Here is a 15071-nt window from a genome sequence, read left to right as displayed (position 1 = left end):
TTGCCACTGAAAATTGCTTTATAAATAAACTTTTCTGGCTGTAGACAAAAACTACAAAAATAATCAGTTTTTCATTTGATAAACAAATGACAATATAATCAATTCTATTTAAGATTTCCTTCTATCATAAAGACATAAATGACTTACTTGTTTCTCGGGATAATATTTACATACCATCACAATAGATAAATGACTGTAAGTCAATATAAGATCGTTGTGATGGATACAGTACAATTTCTTTCACACAATACGTTTTAAATAGTGAGGGAAAAAAATAACTATTACTTTGATATATAGTTAAAGCTAAGGAAAATTATCTAAAAAGTTTAAAATTTTGTTAGAGATCAACATTTCACAAAGCTGACAAAACAAGATCACCAACTTATTATCCTGGAGAATGAAAGAAAAACTCAAATTGGGGTAAATAACTGACTGAACTAAATAACTATAACATGATATAACATAATAAACACCTTTGCCAATGTTTTATGTAAAGACACATTTATTTCAGAAAAGAAAAAAGTTAGTCAGATAACTGATATCTTATTTTTTTGAATAGGACAAACAGTGGTGTCAAAAGTACACACATTTTGTTACTTACGAGTAAGTAGAAGTATAGATACTGCAGTTTAAAAACACCCTGGTAAAGGTTGAAGTATCAACTTGACCTCTTTACTCAAGTAAAAGTGAAAAAATATGTGCTCCAAAACTACTTAATGTATAAAAGTATAAAGTAACCTTTAAAAAAAGCAGCCAGATGCCACTATATGAATTGAAAGCTAAAATTTTCAACTATTTGAAAAATTCTTCAAGATAGGGCCAAGGATCAGGGAGGTCTAGTTTGTCTCCATCTCCTGATACGCTCTCGCCTGTGTCCGACCTTTCAGACATTACAGCATCTTTTTCTGAATCCAGCATTGTAGCATGCGGCATAGACAATTCATGTTTGTAGTTTGAAGAACACCTGCTTGCTTCTGATGATTTCCTTTAGCTAACCAATGAGTGTTTGCGTTATATGACACATCCAATTACACTAGTTTTCACTAGATGTGGATGGCACCAATGATCTGCATTGGATGGAGCACATGATGTGAAATAAATATTTATAAACATTAAAAAGAAGCCAAGAGTAACGAGCAACGTTTGTTTTAAAAATGTAAGGAATAGAAAGTACAGATACTTGTGTGAAAATGTAATAAGTAGAAATTATATTTAGGAAGAAAAATAAGTAATGGAGTAAAGTATATATACCTAAAAAGTGTACTTAAGTACACCTCTGAAGACAACAAGTGTCCCGTTGCAAAAGGTAGAAAAACAAATCTCCTATTAATGAAATAAGTAAGTCATTACAACGGACTAAGTAACTTATGTATTGCAATTAGGATTATAATTTTCATTATAATTTTTTAGGTCTGTGTTTAAAGCCAAACTCAAAGCAGATGTGCACAGACTAACTTTTAACCAAGAGTGTATGACAAATCGTATCTACTTTCTAAATAAACAAGTAATTTTAGAAATTAGATGCGAGGTAAAAGCAAAGTATTTATAAAGGTTTTGGGGCCTCGCTAGAGCAGCTTCATTGAAACAGATATCAGAAATATTACTCATGCAGAGGACCATTGCACAGAGGGCCACCAGGTCAGCCAACTGCTATAACATGATTATACCTTTATAATAAAGTAAAAGGAGCAGGGTTCCTTTAAATCTGATGGGAGGAGGAGTCAGCGCTGCGGAAGCTTCTATAAAATGCGTTTCTTCGACTGTCCGCTGATACTTTGACACACTTCCAGAGATCAGACTGCAGCAAATACAGTGGTTCTCGTCCAGTTCTAATCATGTCGGAGTCCATCAAGAACATCGCGATATTTGGAGCAACGGGAATGACCGGGCTGGCCACGCTGCCCATAGCGGTGGCTGCAGGTGAGCAGCGACGCAGGTGTGACGTAAGGATGTTTATTTAACAGACTGAAGGGATTTTAGTGTATTTCTCCAATTAAATGCATTTGTTTTAATTTATTTTACTTTAGAGTAGGTAGTAACCCTGCGTTAAAAGAAATCTCGTTTCATATTTTATATTTTAATATTTTCTAATGAGGTCTTCTGCGGGTTATTATATTTTCACTAAGATTTTTTACTTCTATTTGCTTATTTTCTATGCAACTAGAGTCTGCAACATGTACTAAAAGTTTTATTTAGGTCTAAAATTAGATTATGACTATAGATTCTTGATCTGAAATGTCTGCATCTTTTTTTTTTTTACCTCACTTGACAATATATGAAGAATTGTTCCCTAAACAAAAACAAAATGCTAGTTTTTTTTTTTTTCATTTTAATTACACTGAATATGCAGATCAACCGCTTTGTATATCCCTGATTGTCCGCTACACACCATTGATATTGCCACTTTTTGTACAATTACAATCTTCAGGTTCCTGCAGTACTTTCACTAGTTAAATTGATTGATTGATTGATTGATTGATTGATTGATTGATTGATTGATTGATTGATTGATTGATTGACACAGTGGAGAAATTTACTTGTTGCATCAGCTCAAATAGTTAAAAAAAAGACTGCCAAAGGAAGAAAAAGGTGCATGTTAATCATGTAAAAATGCATGTTAAAATGTTTATCACTTAAAATTACAGTGCCCAGTTTTTGAAAAATTACATTACAGAAATAAATAATGATAAAAAATAATGGGAAAAAATGACATCTGGCTCACACTTCAATTTTAGTTCTATGTAAACAGAACCCTTTCATATATATGTATAAATATGTATTATACCTGATGCCATGCAATGATTTGATTAAATAATTTGTCTAAAAATAACTTAATATCTTATAAACTCACTCCTGTTTTTTTTTTATTGTGATTAGGTGTTAAATCAGTTTCTAAGGTCTAAAAGCATTTTACAGGATGCTGTAAAATCACAAACATGAGTCATGTGAGCTGTGCTATTCAGCAGCTTTTTCATTTCCTTCTGCTCAAAAAGAAATCTGTTGAGTCATTTTAGCCGTTACAGACCAGGGATTTGCTGAGTCATGGTTGTAAGCTGTTGTCTATCTGGGCTGCACACTAAGGGTGGGATTGCTGGGATGTTACTGATAAAACTTGAGTTTTTGCAGGTCAGTTACGTACCAGTTCAAGTTAGGTAAATGAAGTTTTAAACATCCAGCTCAAACTGAGACAGACTGGATCAGGAGCATCTGTCAAGATCAATATTTAAGTCTTGCTATGACCCTCAAATAATTTAGGTATGGACTTTGACTAGGCCACCCCAACACATAAACATTATCTTATTTTAACTACCCTGTTGTAGCTCTGGCTATAAGGTGTCATGCTTGGAGGTGCATCTCTGCAGACTCACCTGTCTGATTGTATTGCTTAATCTCTGTGTTTAGTTTTACTTTATCCCAGTTTCTGGTTTAAGCTCTTACTTTTCTTTGTCTTTCTACAGGATACAACGTGACTGTGTTGGTGAGGGATGCCTCTAAGTTACCTGCTGACCACAAGGCTGCCAGAGTGGTGGTGGGTGATGTCCTAAATAAAGACGACGTGAAGAAGACTCTGGAAGGCCAGGACGCCGTCATCATCATCCTGGGAACCAGGAGTGACCTCAGTAAGGTTTCATTCCTGTTATAATAAATCCTAAAAATTCTAATCCTTAAATGAGAAAACAGCATGGAAAATCTATTTTTACTTTAGCAAAAACATTTTTTGAAAGAGAAACGGCTTAATCAATTTGGATTATTTTGGCATTTGGTTCCTAGACCTATTTTTCTGTGACTTATTCTTTTTTGACCTACTGTGATTTTTGAGTTTTTTTTTTTCGAGAAATTCGAGAAGCCTCAAAATAGAAAATGTTTCAGAAGACAAAAGGAAAACACAAAATATGGCAAGAAAATCAGAGATCGCTTTTCACAAAAAATGATAAAATAATGTGATTAGAGGTTTTTGATTATCTGATTATTCAGCTTAAACACTTCCTGCTGAATCCTAATTTTCCTATTAAGATTGACGGTGTGCAATGATCGTTCATATTATTCTATTTCCTCCCCTAGCTCTGTGTCTGAAACACAATCCCACTCCACTGGAAGACAGTTTATGGTGTAATACCGCTATTTACTCACTAGGGGTCAGCGTTGTCATTTTTTTTATACTACCAAAATCATTCCGAGGTGAAATACGTGATTTCTTCACAGACATATTTGGTCTAAAAATGACTCTATACTCTGTTTTTATTAGTTTTCATTTATTATTTTTAAGTTTTAAATACAATAAGCTTCACCTTAATTCATTTATAGATGTTTTACGTGTTACAACATAAAAATTATCTAATCTTAAAGTTCTAAATAGTTGTCAGTCTGACCTTAAATAAACAAAACAAGTTATTATTTATAGTCATTATACCTTAAAACTGCAATAATATATGTTTTTGCAACTTTTTTTCTCTTTTGTTATTAAAAAAATACTGTTTTTGCTCATTAGGCCCAACCACCATGATGTCTGAAGGCACCAAGAACATCGTGGATGCAATGAAGGCACGAGGGATCCGTAAAGTGATTGGCTGCATGTCAGGTATCACAGCATGGGACATAACGAGGCAATTATCCTGTTGATGTGGGTGAATTTAAATAAAAACTAGATTATGAGGTGGATCTCACTTTTTAGTAATGATCTGTCTTCATGTTTCTTTTACTGGTGTAGCAGTGTGTGGACTTACTTTCCCATTCACATTTAAAAAGAATAGAAACAGAGAAGAAAAAAAAATACATATTTTGTTCTTTTTTTAAAGCAAACATTTTAACAGTCTATGGTTAATTTCTCATCACCTTGATTTATTCATTATCCCTCCAGCTTTCCTCCTGTGGGATCGCTCCAAAGTCCCGCCTCGTCTGATTCCAGTGACGGAGGATCACGATCGTATGTACACAGTGCTGAAAACATCTGGGCTCGACTATGTGGCTGTTATGCCTCCTCACATTGCTGGTCAGTGGAAAAACTACTGATCCATAACAAAGTTTTCTTTCAGGGAGGGAAGCTTTTTTTTTCATAATGACTGAGATGAAACTTGCTCAGATTTTTCCGAATGTAATTTGCTGTTCGGGTTTTTCTTTCTGCAGGTGACCTTCCTCTGACTGAGCGCTACGTGGTGACAGAAAATATGCTGAAAGGACGAGCCATCTCCAAGCACGATCTGGGACACTTCTTTGTCAAGTGTCTGTCCACATCAGAGTGGGATGGAAAGACTGTGGGAGTCTGTGGAGAGTACAAATAATGAAGATGCTTCCATTTATTTTATGTCTATGTATAACCAAAAAGAAAAGGGAACATCGACACATGAATGAAGGGACATTTTGGGTTCTATTTCAAACTAATAAATAATTTTTTGGTGAATTACAAGAAAATTCTTGAAGTCTTTATTTTCTTTTGTTCTATTCTATTCTCTTTCTTTCTTTTATTTGCAGGGCATTTATAAAGAAGTAATTATTTTGTCTTCTCCTTTGATAGTTTTTTCGGATTTTATCTCATATCCAAACTTTATTACATGCAATACTTTTTCCTGTTTTTCCTGGTCTGGATCAAGTTTATAGCTGGTGAATAATAAACATCTTTACTCTATTTTGTATCTATTACAGTGAATATACATACAGCTGCAATAAAATGTTTACATCCACTCAAAAAGGGCATTATTGGCATGCTTTTGCATTTTAGAGATGGACTGATTGGAAAGAATTAAGTGATAGTTTTCATCTAGTTTTATCTTTATTTCAATTCACACAAATCAAAATTATTCAGCTACATCTAAAGAAATTGAACGCTGTGGAAAAAACATCATATATTTTTTTTTCACTAATTTCAGAGAAAGGAAACTCAATATATATACATATTTACTACACATAAAGGGAAATACTAAAACTATTGTCTTAATACAGCAGTACAATAATGTTAAAGGTTAGAACTAATAATGATAGTTTAGTTATAACCATCTTTTTATACTTTTAAACAATTCTATGTACATTGAGCTTTACATTCAGATTATTCTAAAGCTTCTCAGAAATATTGGAACTTTTTATTTTTACTTGTGTGATATTGACTTATCCCTTTTAAATCTTCTAAACCCTTGAATAATTATTGAATATTTCCTGTGTTTTGCTTTCTACGTTTTTTTTTAGGTGTTTGTTTAAATATGTCACTTAATTATAATGTTACTATTTTATCAAACTTAATTCACATTAAAATGTTGGAAAACTTTGAAATTTTTTGCCTCTATATATTCACGCAAAAAAATATATAGGAAAAAAAAAAACTTCAGGAGTTATTTTCACAATAAGAGCCAGTTTCAAAATAAAAGTGTTCTAAAAATAATTGAATTTGTCTTTGATTTCAGAGAGACAGTTACTCGATTTTACAGGTTTATTCAGATTTCCCATCCGTATTTTATCCTTAGGGAAAAAAATACTTAAGTTTAACGTTTAAGGCTGATATTTATCGCTAAGAATATTTATTTATAATTTCTACTAGGGAGTTTGAGTTCAATGATTTATTAAAACGTTTAAAATCACCACCTATGCGATTGCAAAGCGATTAAATACAGCAACTCAGGCATTTTACTGAAACAGGGACTTATTTATGCAATGCTTTATTTTGAAAGAGTTAAACCGGAAGTAAATTTGCTGATAAATTCATTATTTTCCTGTATGGGCCAATCTATAGGCTTTGTAGTACGGAGGAGGAGCCCTGTTTTTTTTTTTTAACTCACTGGAGCTTCTTTCAGCTGGATGTCTAAGCGAATAAAACTGAAACTAGAAACTCTGACACATCGCTCCTGTGAGATTCATGCTGTTTTTCCTCTCCGTTTTTCTACGTATGGGCCACAGCTTTCGGGTAACTTCTACTTCTATTCAACTACCGCTTTATACAACTGCCCTTCATTTAAAATGATCTTTACTGTGGACGTGGACAACTCCGCTTTTACTTTTTCAAAAAACAAAAACCTAAAACTATACAACTTATTTATTTATTTTTAACCTTTGTTTTTTGTATGGATATTTTTGTGCTTATGTTAACTAACCACATAAGGTAATGCTTTCTTTGGTGTTTTATACTGAACTCAAACGGAAATGTCTGGTTTGTGAGGTGATGTAATCATTCAGGAATTAGTGCTATGCAAATTATATAATACCTACTGTTTTAATTAGAACGGACGCGTTTTTACTTCATATTTTAATTTGCTCATATGATGATATTCTCAAAGTTACATACAGCTTGTTCTATTCGTGTGTTTCGCAATGGAAGAGCCGTGTGATGGAATGTTGCGCAAGTGGACTCCATTACCCAGAATGCCGTTCGACCTCTCGCCTCTGAACGTAAAGCGACTGGCGTGAAACTCAAATCACTGGCGGGAGCTTATCGTTAGCCACCTTACCGCGAGCTCCCTCTGATGTTACCGAATACGCCATTTATTCTCTTTTATTAACTTCTGGTTATATCGGTTCAAGAAAGTTTAAAGGTTTGTTTGTATTATTGGTGAAGTGAGGATTTCAACTTAAAAGACTGCGACGAAACTCGCCGAGGAGGAGTGAACAACTTAACAGGTCGGTTTAAACTGTCTTTTAAAAAAAGCTAACGTTACAATATGTGCTTTTCTGGCTAGTTAAAAAGATAAAAATTTCAGGACTGCTGGGTTTATTTTAGTTTGACCGGTTATTTTCTAGCTTTTGCTCTGTATCGGTCGTTTTTTTTTTTTTCCCTCCCACTCGATGAAACTAAACGTTAGAGCAGCAACCCCCCATCCTCTGTTTAAAAACCAACCCTCCGGTCAGAGGCGCCTCTGCCTGGCAACGGTTCATTTCATCTTTTTACTCTTTTAATCAAAGTTATTAAAATGTTTTTAATTTACTTGGTACTTTTTCCCGTAACGTTCAAGTCTAGTTGGGTTAAAACTTCGTTGAAATCAGTACTAACTTTCTAAGAATGATGATTGGGGTACTGGACGAAATTAAACACGATAGTTAACTATAGTTTTTTAAAAACTTTTTCTACTATTTTAGTCTGTTTATCTGAGTTGGGACCAGCCTGTTTTTTCTTGTCACAACAGGGTTTTTTACTTTGTCTTTAAACTTATTGAAATTTATTTCCAAGTCCTTATAAAAACTGAAAGGAACTGAAGTTTCCAAAAGACCATTGTAATAAAATAACAGGTTTTGCTTTTATTTATATTAAGATAACGTTCATTTTAGTGTTTTTCCAGCTTAGTTAAGATTTTATTTTGTCATTAATCTACCACCATCACAGGTTTTTGTTATAAAAATACTAATAAAATTTACTTACTTTGTTTTTTTTAATCTAATAACATAGAATAGCTCTAGGTTCTTGAAACCAGTAGAGAAAAATAGTTTTGTAATTCTGCTTGTTCTAGGAGTGAGCAATCTTCATGTTTTGATGATTCTAAATTCTTCCATTTTTAAAATAAGTAATATGATAAATGTCCAGCCCTAATACTAACGGTTAAATATCTGCAAAATCTCTATATTTTCAGTAATATTGTCTTAAAGTGTTACTGATTTCAGTGATTTACACAGTCTCTGTTTATCCCCTGTCTGGTTCCTTTAATATATTGATTGATTCCATTAACACACACAAAAAAAGCCACATTGCAGAATCTGGATATTAGCTCTGTTGGTTACTGGTTTTTGGAGGGGAAAACATGATAAAGAACAACTAGGTGGAAATATTTCTTCAAATGTCTGAAGTATCCAAAACAAAAATATAAAGGAACACTCTGGAAATATTAAGGCTTACAAACTAGGTAAATTTGCTACAATTTATGCTGTAACAATAAATTTAAGGTATTTTTTATATTTTAAGGAAAATGAGACCCACTCAGTTTTTTCAACATTGGAATAAGGGTTTTATGTATTTCAAACCATTTTCTTTCGAAGGGGAGAAAGAAGCAGACACCTGTAAATGTACAATGTTAAAAGAAGCTGGGTTCATGTGTTTTCCTGGTTAAATACACCTGCCTCAGACATATTATTGCACTCCTGCACAACTAATTCAGGCTTGTGAATCAGTGTGATCAGAGCAGGGACGCATCTAAAATAGGGGTGCACTGATTGCAGGTCGCCCTGCGACGGACTGACGACCTGTCCAGGGTGTACCCCGCCTCTCGCCCGTAGACAGTTGGAGATAGACACCAGCACCCCTCGTGACCCCACTTGGGATTAAGCCTGTCTGAAAATGGATGGATGATTGCAGGTCTCTGGCTGATTTCCCCATCTTCAAAAAGCCTCTCATGCCGACTAGGGTTGGGAATTGAAAAGATTTTCACGATTCCGATTCCCTTTTCGATTCTATGAAACGATTCGATTCTTTATCGATTCTTTTTTCGATTCCAATTTGGGGGAAAAGGGAGAACAAACAGTTTGATTATCAGAATCAACTTTGTTTACTTAACTATTGCACAATCTTACAAACTCAACAAGATCAAGATGTCCACAGGAAATGTGAAACTGGAGTAACATCTGTGTTTAAATGAAAAATGAATACAAGAACAAACTTAATAACCAACAATGTCTAATAACAAATGATGGGATAATAACCTATTTTAAATAACAAAAAATAATAATTCTAAAACAGTAGTAGGGAAAATTAACAGTTCTTTTGCAGAAAGATGAGCATATCTGCTTTTTCTGGAAGGATACGGGATCTTTCAGCGCTTATGGTGTCTCCAGCCGTGGAAAATACCCTCTCAGATGGGGTGGAGGAAGCCTGCACACAGAGGTAGTTTTCAGCCAGTCCAGATAGCAAGGGCAGCGTATCTTGCTTGTTCCACCACCACAGTGTGGCGCTATCCCTGCAGGGGACGGAGGGCAAGCTTTTACAGAGCTGGATTTCCTGATCTACCCTCTGGGCTAAGGAAAGACGGGGCTTTGATTCACAAAGTGACCGCAGCTCGTTGTCTTCCTCCTCGAATAGTTCTTCTAACTTGCGTAAAAAACGTGACGCAAGTCGTGCTCCCCAGAGCCAGCGCTCTAAGCTCTGGTGCTGCGGGAATTGAAAAAAGAATTGTTCAGCGAGCTGCCAAACGATGCCATGGAATCGGAAAATACGGAACCGGTTCTTAACAGGAACCGGTTTTCGATTCCCATCCCTAATGCCGACTGACCAAAATATATGTATATTTTATAACTGATACTGTCACTTGTTATAAGATCATAAGACACCATGAATATTTCAATTATTTCTTGGTGAAAGACACTAATAAGTACCTTTGAATTGCAGAGACTTTCAATGTTAGGTGCATTTTATTTAAAGGGAGTAAGACACTAAAGTTCTCCCTCCAGCTTTTTAGGTTGTGGTAAACTTTTAAACACAGAGTTGCAGCTTACCTGCAGATCCATGCATGCAAGTAGAAGTAAACACCTTTTCCCACAAAGGTTATTTTAAAGTCCTGCCCTAGACTCCTTGTAAGCGCAATGTTTCCAAAACTGAAAGCTTGGGCTGAAACATCTACAAGCTTGGGGTTGGTGCAAATAAGAAATGAAATAAAATTGCAATATTGGTTAAAAATAATCAAAATTCTTATTTATTTTTGCAAAATCATTCAGGCCTATTTGTTAAACTATAGAAACCTGGGTTCACCCTTAATCTAAAATATGCCAGGGTTCTGCACTAATGACTATATTTAAACAACCCTGCTGCGATCAGTGTAGAAGACTCTCGTTCAGGTTATGCTTTTAGATTTTATGTCTATTTGTTTCAATCCAACTGAAAAGACGCCACAGAACACTGCTTTGTTCAGATTTCAAATGTAAAATTGTTTTCAAAGTTCACAAATTAACATATATCCTGCTCTCCTCCACAGCTGGAAGATGATTTTGAAAGGGCAGAAACGGAAACTCGATCTAGAGGATGTGGAGGTGTCGGACCCGAGGAGCCCCATGTGGGAGAGCCAGCGACAGTTTGTCTTCTCCGTGTCTCTGAACAAGTATCAACGCGGCCAGGAGCTGCCTGAGCCCAGCCTGCGTCGGTCTGTTCTGATAGCAAACACGCTGCGGCAGATCACCCTGGAGAAAAGCGGGTTGGCCTGTGAGGACAGGGACGAGGAGCGGCCCTCCTCCGACCCTTCGAGTAGACTGGTGGCAATAGAGCGAGAAAGTATTTTCTCTCGGTCAAAGCCTAACGCTGCATTAATGGCCTGTGAGCCTATGGCTTCTTTAGACTGCCGCCATTCAGGCGAATCAGGCGTTACTACGGCAGCAGGAACCGACGATGAGGACTGGGGATCCATGTCTACAGATTCTGACTTCTCCCTTTCAGCGGCCATTTCCTCCATTCTGACTGCATTGGACTCTACCATTGATGGTAGCACTCAGGCAGCGCAACGGACACCCCTCAGGTCCTTGGAGAACATCTCGGGTTCCTCTGAGAGAGGTTCAGCCGGGTTAAAACAAGGAACCAGAGCTGGGGGTGCGAGCTGGGAGCAGCAGGGAGAGGAAAAGGCGCAGGAAAACAGCGCAGAGGCAGCAAAGTCCAGCTACCTGAACGATGTCACCATGGAAGATCTGTTCCAGGATGTGGAGGCATCTCTGCTGGAGAGGGAAATGGGAGGGACGGGGATCCGTAGCAGCCGAGTTGGATACCCAGCTGAAGAGGAACTGATTTGCTATTTGCCACCTTTTTCTCCTTCATCTCCCCACCCTTTCTCACTTTCTCTCAACTCAAATTTGAAGTGTTTACCTTCATTCTCATCCTTTAGTCCACTACCTCCCCCCCCCTCGCCAGAATCTACATCCTTCTCCACTCAGAACCAAGCTAGAGAAGGATTTGAGTTGGAGCATCTCATGGAGATTCTGGTGGAGTCCTGACAAGTTTATTGAAAATAAAAAAACATTTCCATCATCAATAAAGTATCTCTAACTTAGTGAACTTAACTCAGAAGGCATATTAGTATTTTTCTTTACTTTTATATATTAACTCAAAGAATAGTGCATTGTAATATTTAGAAAGTAGTAAGGATGCTCTTGAAATAGAAAGGGTGGATGTCCAAGACAGAAATGAATCATTAGGAAGGCCAGCAGGAAACCTTGGCAGTCAAAACTGTGTTTATAGCAGTAAAGAATGGGTCATTTATCTCATTGCTAAGCAGTGAATCATGAACCAATAGGTTGCATTATGCTTTAAAGCAAGACTGGAACTTGGTGCCGACAGTCAAAGGGAACGTTTATTAAGCAGTACTGCGACTAGACCAGAAGATGGCGCCTGTTACTTAGGAACATTAGGGAAGGTTTATTCAACCAAGGTCATGTCAGTTCTGGTCATGTGAAATGGCAGAAACACTAACATCATTATGGGTCAGATCTTCTGTGAAGAAACCAGTTTACATCATGATGACTCATGTAAAGTCAGGAAGTGGTGCTTTGGATTGTTTTTGTTTTTTTGGCAGAGTATGTTGGTCAGCTGTTAAATGAAAAACATGTCAAATGTTACTCTTGGTGATGAAGTTCTACTTGATTTCTTTTGAGTGTGTGAAGGAAGTTGCAGGTTGTTCTGAAGAGCTCTATGCACATGTTCCTTTTTTTTTTTTTTTTTTTTTAAACACTTGTACAGAAAAAAAATAATTGCTGCACTGTTATTTTATACAGGATTTCCTCAGTAGCCTGGCTGTTGCAGCAGCTCGTCTTGGACTGATCGGTCGGTGTTTAACATCGAAGGTTTCGGCCATATTGGCTCTCCCTATCCCAGTGGTGCTACCTTCCCTCCTGACAACTGTTTGTTGGTTTTAACGTATGCTTTTATATGGTTTCCTGGAACAAAACAAAAACTTTTGCACTTTTTCAGTGACTGTATTTGCCTCTACCATGTTAGTATTTGTATTAGTCAAAAGACAAAATAACAAAAGGTCCATTCAATTGCAGTTTTATTTTTTTTCTATTGTAAAACTTTTCATGCCTTCCGTTTTATTTTAACTTTATTTAGCATTTAATCATGCATTGTCAAGGTAAATCGTTTGAGGATGCACTTGATTAACTTCTGATGCGTCTTTTTATTTTATTTTTTTTGTAACCTGTATCCCGTTTATGGATTAACGTTGCTTCTATGCAGAGGTTCTTTGTAATTTGCTGCCCTGCAGCCTCAAACTATTTATAATCAGTTTGTAATGTAAACAAGTTTTATTTAATGTTGAACCATATAGACAAATCACTAATGTATCAATGAAGTGCCATGGCAGTAGTTTTATTTACTTTGTTTTTAATACTGTGCATTTATCCCGTTAGCTGTAGAAATGAATGTTAACCTGTGTGGATCGTCTCAATAAAAAAGGAGAATGGAAATCATGTGGTTTTGAAATATGCTGCAGTTGGAAGCGACTAAATAAGGGTATTCTTTATTACAGGTGCTTCGAAAAGGGTCGATTTAAAAGAAGCTTGTAACATACATTTTATGGCTTGATGATGCACTTTTTAATTTAGATTATTTTATAATGAAACATTTACTCTTAGGACTAGTGTGACCTCTGTGATGGAGCCGACCAAATATCTAGTCCTGCTTTGCCTCCATCAGTCTGCTGATCTTGAGTCATGCTTTTGCAGCAGGTTAAGAAAGGTTAATATTTTGTAAAGGATTATTACATTATTGTAATAGTCTTATTGACTAGGAGTGCGGCCTAGTGATTAGGGCATAGAGCTTAGAATCCTGAGGTTCTGAGTTTGAACCCCACTCCCACAGACGTCCACTCTGGCTCTGAGCGTTAAACCCTGATTGCTTCCCTGGGGCGCCATGATGACAGCCCACTGCTCCCCAGGAGGATGGGTTAAATGCAGAGGTAAATTTCTCCGAGATGAGAATTTCAATTAGATGTAGAAATTAACAATTTTGTGAAGATTCTATATCAGACCTGCAATAGAACCACAACCATCAATATATTGTTCCAAAAAAGGTTAAAAAGTTAAACCACTGGACTTGGTTTTCCAAATTTAAAGATGTTTCACATCCAGGAAGCTTTCTCAATTAAAATTTTTTTTTTAAATTGAGAATCCTTACTGAGAATCCTCACCATCAACGTATTGCCTTGAATTTTATGAAAATTGATATGAAAAGTATTCATATCAAATGTTTATAAAGCCTAATTTGTAGCTTCATAATTATTAACCAGAATGATAATTATGAAAGCTTTAAGTTTCTTTAATAAAAACCTGAAATAAGTCATTTGCATCAGGCAGTCTTTGCTCTGATACCCCAAATAAAGTGCCTGTCCTTCAAGGGTTAACATTGTAGAGTCTATAGTGTTAACCCTAGAAGGAAAAGTACTCTGTAGTGTAGAGAATGTCTTAGTATCCCAGTATAAATTCAGCTATTGAGGACTTTAGGTTTGAGAACATTAAAGAACAAACAAATATAGAATATTTTACTAACTCACTGTATACATAGTCTGACATTCAACTGCATTTTGGTTTTTAATGAGTGACTAATCTAACGACAAGTTTGTCGCATTCAAATAAACTAAACACTTTTAGATTTTGTATCTTGTAATTTAGGTCTTCCTCCATGTGAAAATAAGGGCTGAAGATTAAAGGGATTGCAACCAACTATGTTACGGTGAATCTCTTAAGTGTCTGCTGAATGCCACCTGCATTTAATAAAACTTGAGTCCAGCTAAGAAATCAATGAAATTGCAGAGTATGTACTGTTATAATGGTTGCCAATTTATTTTGAATTTACAAAAATAGCAACGGCTCAAAAACGGATTGAAAATGTTTGGATTTGCTGAAGCAGGCCAAGTCTCAGGCAGAAGCTGCGGCTCTATGAGAGGCAAATCAGGGAATGGCACTACAAGTTTCGGACCCATCTGCACTAGTCACATGATGCCAGCAATAGATATGGTACGAGCAGATAAAGAACCAGGGCAGATGCAGATTTATCATTTATTTTTTTTAATTCATAACATTTTAAAAAATTTGTTTTGCTGGACCCCATATCTCAATTCAGCAATTTATCTTTCCAAGGAAGATTCCATTTTTTTTTTTTATATAAAAAAAAAGAAAATGTAGTCCAAATTATGATG

At 35.9% G+C, this 15071-nt stretch overlaps 2 protein-coding genes across 4 annotated transcripts; both read left to right on the top strand.

Annotated features, from left to right (window-relative positions):
• Nucleotides 1–1745: 1745 nt before the first annotated feature.
• blvrb (biliverdin reductase B) lies at nucleotides 1746–5327 on the top strand. Its single transcript, XM_038305269.1, has 5 exons — nucleotides 1746–1920; nucleotides 3459–3620; nucleotides 4490–4579; nucleotides 4859–4990; nucleotides 5125–5327. The coding sequence occupies exons 1-5, from the start codon at nucleotides 1836–1838 to the stop codon at nucleotides 5277–5279; spliced, it is 624 nt and encodes a 207-aa protein (XP_038161197.1). The 5' UTR covers nucleotides 1746–1835; the 3' UTR covers nucleotides 5280–5327.
• A 1407-nt stretch (nucleotides 5328–6734) lies between these two features.
• On the top strand, nucleotides 6735–13344 carry sertad3 (SERTA domain containing 3). 3 transcript variants are annotated; one of them, XM_038305292.1, is made up of 2 exons: nucleotides 6735–6889; nucleotides 10872–13344. In XM_038305292.1, exon 2 carries the CDS (start codon nucleotides 10879–10881, stop codon nucleotides 11872–11874), a length of 996 nt encoding a protein of 331 aa, XP_038161220.1. In that variant the 5' UTR covers nucleotides 6735–6889; nucleotides 10872–10878; the 3' UTR covers nucleotides 11875–13344. The 3 variants fall into 3 exon arrangements, with proteins under 3 accessions (XP_038161220.1, XP_038161218.1, XP_038161219.1); XM_038305290.1 differs by lacking the exon at nucleotides 6735–6889 and adding an exon at nucleotides 6923–7084; XM_038305291.1 differs by lacking the exon at nucleotides 6735–6889 and adding an exon at nucleotides 7222–7599.
• Nucleotides 13345–15071: the final 1727 nt, after the last annotated feature.

This window comes from Cyprinodon tularosa, unplaced genomic scaffold (genome assembly GCF_016077235.1).
Source record: "Cyprinodon tularosa strain WSP-4 unplaced genomic scaffold, ASM1607723v1 ctg554, whole genome shotgun sequence".
In the NCBI taxonomy this organism is placed as follows: Eukaryota; Metazoa; Chordata; class Actinopteri; order Cyprinodontiformes; family Cyprinodontidae; genus Cyprinodon; species Cyprinodon tularosa.
This window is presented reverse-complemented; position numbering and strand designations above follow the sequence as displayed.

Coding starts and splice junctions, on each gene's coding strand:
- blvrb (XM_038305269.1), top strand. CDS start 1,836: ATGTCGGAGTCCATCAAGAACATCGCGATATTTGGAGCAACGGGAATG. Junction 3,621..4,489: donor GGGAACCAGGAGTGACCTCA/GTAAGGTTTCAT, acceptor TTTGCTCATTAG/GCCCAACCACCATGATGTCT. Junction 4,580..4,858: donor AGTGATTGGCTGCATGTCAG/GTATCACAGCAT, acceptor TTATCCCTCCAG/CTTTCCTCCTGTGGGATCGC.
- sertad3 (XM_038305290.1), top strand. CDS start 7,047: ATGGATATTTTTGTGCTTATGTTAACTAACCACATAAG. Junction 7,085..10,871: donor ATGTTAACTAACCACATAAG/GTAATGCTTTCT, acceptor TCTCCTCCACAG/CTGGAAGATGATTTTGAAAG.